At 36.1% G+C, this 3,245-nt stretch overlaps 1 protein-coding gene across 1 annotated transcript; it reads right to left on the reverse strand.

The window, feature by feature from the left end:
* Positions 1-556: 556 nt before the first annotated feature.
* LOC104962758 (carcinoembryonic antigen-related cell adhesion molecule 8-like) lies at positions 557-2,974 on the reverse strand. Its single transcript, XM_010791257.1, has 3 exons — positions 2,875-2,974; positions 1,148-1,465; positions 557-869 (listed from the first exon to the last, which is right to left on the reverse strand). The coding sequence occupies exons 1-3, from the start codon at positions 2,930-2,932 to the stop codon at positions 583-585; spliced, it is 663 nt and encodes a 220-aa protein (XP_010789559.1). The 5' UTR covers positions 2,933-2,974; the 3' UTR covers positions 557-582.
* Between the last annotated feature and the right edge of the window lie 271 nt (positions 2,975-3,245).

Genomic DNA, 3,245 nt, shown 5'->3' on the forward strand with positions numbered 1-3,245 from the left:
ATCAATATTGGGAGAATTTAATGAAGTACATTTACTCAAGTACTGTACTTGAATACAATTTTGAAGTAGTTGTAGTATTTTAATCGTGTACTCCATTACATTTATTTGACAGCTTTATTTACTTTATTAGCTAATACAAAATATAAATCAATAAAAAAATGTAATGCAGTTATAGATTAAATTATCCTTCAACAGTTTGTATAAAGTAATTAAAACAACCTTTATAAGATCTGACACTTTCATGCATCAAGATTCAAAATCCAGTATTTATTATATTATTCTGAAATGGGCCAGACTGCATAAAAAATACTTTTACTGTAAATTACTTAAGTTTATTTTAATGCCAAAATGTTTGTATTTATTTTTTTCAAAAATATTTTTCTTACACTTTAAGTAAAATAGTATTTTTTTTTTTTTAACACTAAACGAGACGCAAAGTTTGAAAAGTTCCCTCACCTTTTATGTTCAGTATTGTGGTCCCTGTCTGTAGTCCTGCTCCAGTTGGTACAATGTACTCAGTTTGAAGCCTCATAATACCATCAACTTTAAAGCAATGTGCAGAATCAAATGTATGAACATGAGTTACTCACAGTAGATGGAGAGGGTTACTGGAGCACTGGTGCCCTCACTGACAGGATTAGATACACGGCAGCTGAATGGTCCCTGGTCGTAGCGGGTCACATTAATTATAGTTAAAGTGGATCCTCCATCAGTGATCTGAACTCTGTCACTTCCTGCAACCTCAGAGCTGCTGTTCAGCCAGAGGAAAGAGAGAGAGGATCCAGAGGAGGAGCAGGACAGACTGACGGAGCTGCTGAACTCCACCAGCTCTGTGCTGCTGGAGGTTACCATCACATTGGAGACTGGCTCTGTGGGTGAAACAAAACAAAATATCTCATAAAGTTACAATAGAAGAAAACACTGAAGTGGCTGAAGTTTCATCTTAAGAGGAGATATTGATTATTCATGGTTCCACATTGAAAGTTTTTACAAGCTCCATCCACGAAAAAAAGCAACATTTCATACATTTTTATTTGATGATGGTGGTGCAAATAATAAAGGGCCTATATCATTGTTTACTTGCTCAATCGCTACGCACATTTTCATTCAGCAGAGAAAGATATGCAACATGTGAAACTTCTCTCACCGTATACTTTCAGTCTTGTGGTCCCTAACATTGTTGGTTCTCCAAGTAGTGAAATGGTAAATCTGTATTCTCCACTGTCAGCTTCAGCCAGGTTCCTGAGCTCCAGAGATCCAGTAGACATGAAGAAGGTGATCCTGCCTTCATACTCTGGTGCAGTGAAGTTGTTAACATTCCAAGTAAATATATCTTTAGCACCAAATCTCCAGTTCACTGATTGAAATGGTGTTCCTGGAGTCAGTGTTGTGGTGAACATCACTTTCCCTCCGACAGCTGCATTCAGAGGACCGTCTGGCAACGCACCAGCTCCTTCAGTTAAACCTGGAGAGAGACGGAGAGAGGATCTATTTTAGAAATCATTCAAAACACAAATCTGCAGCAGTAAAAGTAAGCTATATTGTTCTCTCTGAGGAAGCTCATAAACAGTTTATCTGGACGTGAAGAGACTGTTTTCAATGCTAAGTTTTAAGTTATTTCTAAATTACTTTCAGCTCTTAAACCAAACAAACCTGTGAATGAAGTTAGGGTAATACTAGGTTACTATAATTATGCCTCTAAAAGGTTTACCTTACCAGAACTGTTGTTGATCATTTACAGTGTACGCAACAAGCAATTTATAAATGATCCTTTTATAATTAATTGAAAAATGGTCTCTCATAAAAGAGTTGAGTTTTTATTATGTCCAAACAGCATGTAGATGCCATGGTGCTGTGGAGTCACACCAGCCACGATGCCAGGATTGAGCAGGGGTGGGAAGTGGCTCTTCTCCCACCTGGTTTGGACTAAGACCATCTTTATACTTAGCTAATACAAAAATATAAATCAATAACAAAATTATCCTTCAACAGTTTGTATAAAGTAATTAAAACAACCTTTATCAGATCTGACACTTTCATGCATCAATATTCAAAATCCAGTATTTATTATATTATTCTGAAATGGGTCAGACTGCACAACAAATACTTTTACTATAAATTACTTTAATGCCAACATCTTTGTACTTTTATATTTTTAAGTTTTTTACTTTAAGTAAAAGAGTATATTTAAGCAATAGCTCACGACAGGCCGTGGTATATGCTCATTATATCACAGCTAAGGGGCGTGGTTCGGCCCGACGCGAAGCGGAAAAGCCCAATGGTATACTGTTTTTCTCAGACGCGGAGGGATACTGACTTGTTGTGAAAAGTAACTTACAATTCTACCCGTGGTATACGCTCAGTATATCACGGCTAAGAACCAATCAGATTGCTTGATTTGACTTGTCCGTTTTATATATTTATTTAAACTATAGGAAAGTAAATGCATTTTATTAAAGATAATAGATGGGAAAGTTGTACTTCTACATAATTCACCTGACAGTTGAAGTTATTTTAAGATTTAGATTTACTTAAAAATGACATCATTATGGATTAAACAAAAAAACAGTGTAGTTAAAATGTTCACTTAAAAAATTATTCTAACACAAAGGAGCCATGCTGTTTCCTCCTATGAGACCTTACATTTGTTGTGCTTCAGTTTTTGCTACTTTTAAACAGAGTTATCCAAAAATTGTGCAATTTTACTGAATGTTGAATTGACTGTATGTTAACTTTTTACCGCCCTTCCTGTTCTTACATGTAAAAATGAACACCGGTTATAGAGATTGTCAAAATCAAAGATGTAGTTGTGGTTGTACCTTCAAAAGCTTTAAAACCAGTATTTGTACTCAAATGTGTAAAACCGTCTCTTACCTGGGATTGTCATGTGAATGAACCACAGAAGAACGAGGAGGGGTCTGCTGGAAGTCATTGTGCACACCAACAAAGTGACAGAAACGGGATGAGTGATCTATGCTTTGTCTTCTTCTTACTGCAGTTTAGTTTAAGAGATGTCCTGGTTCATCCCTCCTGCTGTAACCTTCAGTAGCACAGTGACCTCATGTGGAGACATTCTGATAATGTGCAGAGGAGAGCTCGTGTGTGTTTTAATTAAAGGACAAGGTATACAGTATATATGAATTAAAGTGAAATTACAAATCTTTCCTTTCTGTTTGGTTATTTTTTAAGAATGGACACTCTCGCTCTCGGGTCAGTCAGACCAGGATGTCAAAGTTAAACAAGTT

The sequence above is a fragment of the Notothenia coriiceps genome, unplaced genomic scaffold, assembly GCF_000735185.1.
Source record: "Notothenia coriiceps isolate Sejong01 unplaced genomic scaffold, NC01 NC01_scaffold00001561, whole genome shotgun sequence".
Classification (NCBI taxonomy): domain Eukaryota; kingdom Metazoa; phylum Chordata; class Actinopteri; order Perciformes; family Nototheniidae; genus Notothenia; species Notothenia coriiceps.

Coding starts and splice junctions, on each gene's coding strand:
- LOC104962758 (XM_010791257.1), bottom strand. CDS start 2,932: ATGACTTCCAGCAGACCCCTCCTCGTTCTTCTGTGGTTCATTCACATG. Junction 1,466..2,874: donor CATTCACATGACAATCCCAG/GTAAGAGACGGT, acceptor GTCTCTCTCCAG/GTTTAACTGAAGGAGCTGGT. Junction 870..1,147: donor CACAAGACTGAAAGTATACG/GTGAGAGAAGTT, acceptor TTTCACCCACAG/AGCCAGTCTCCAATGTGATG.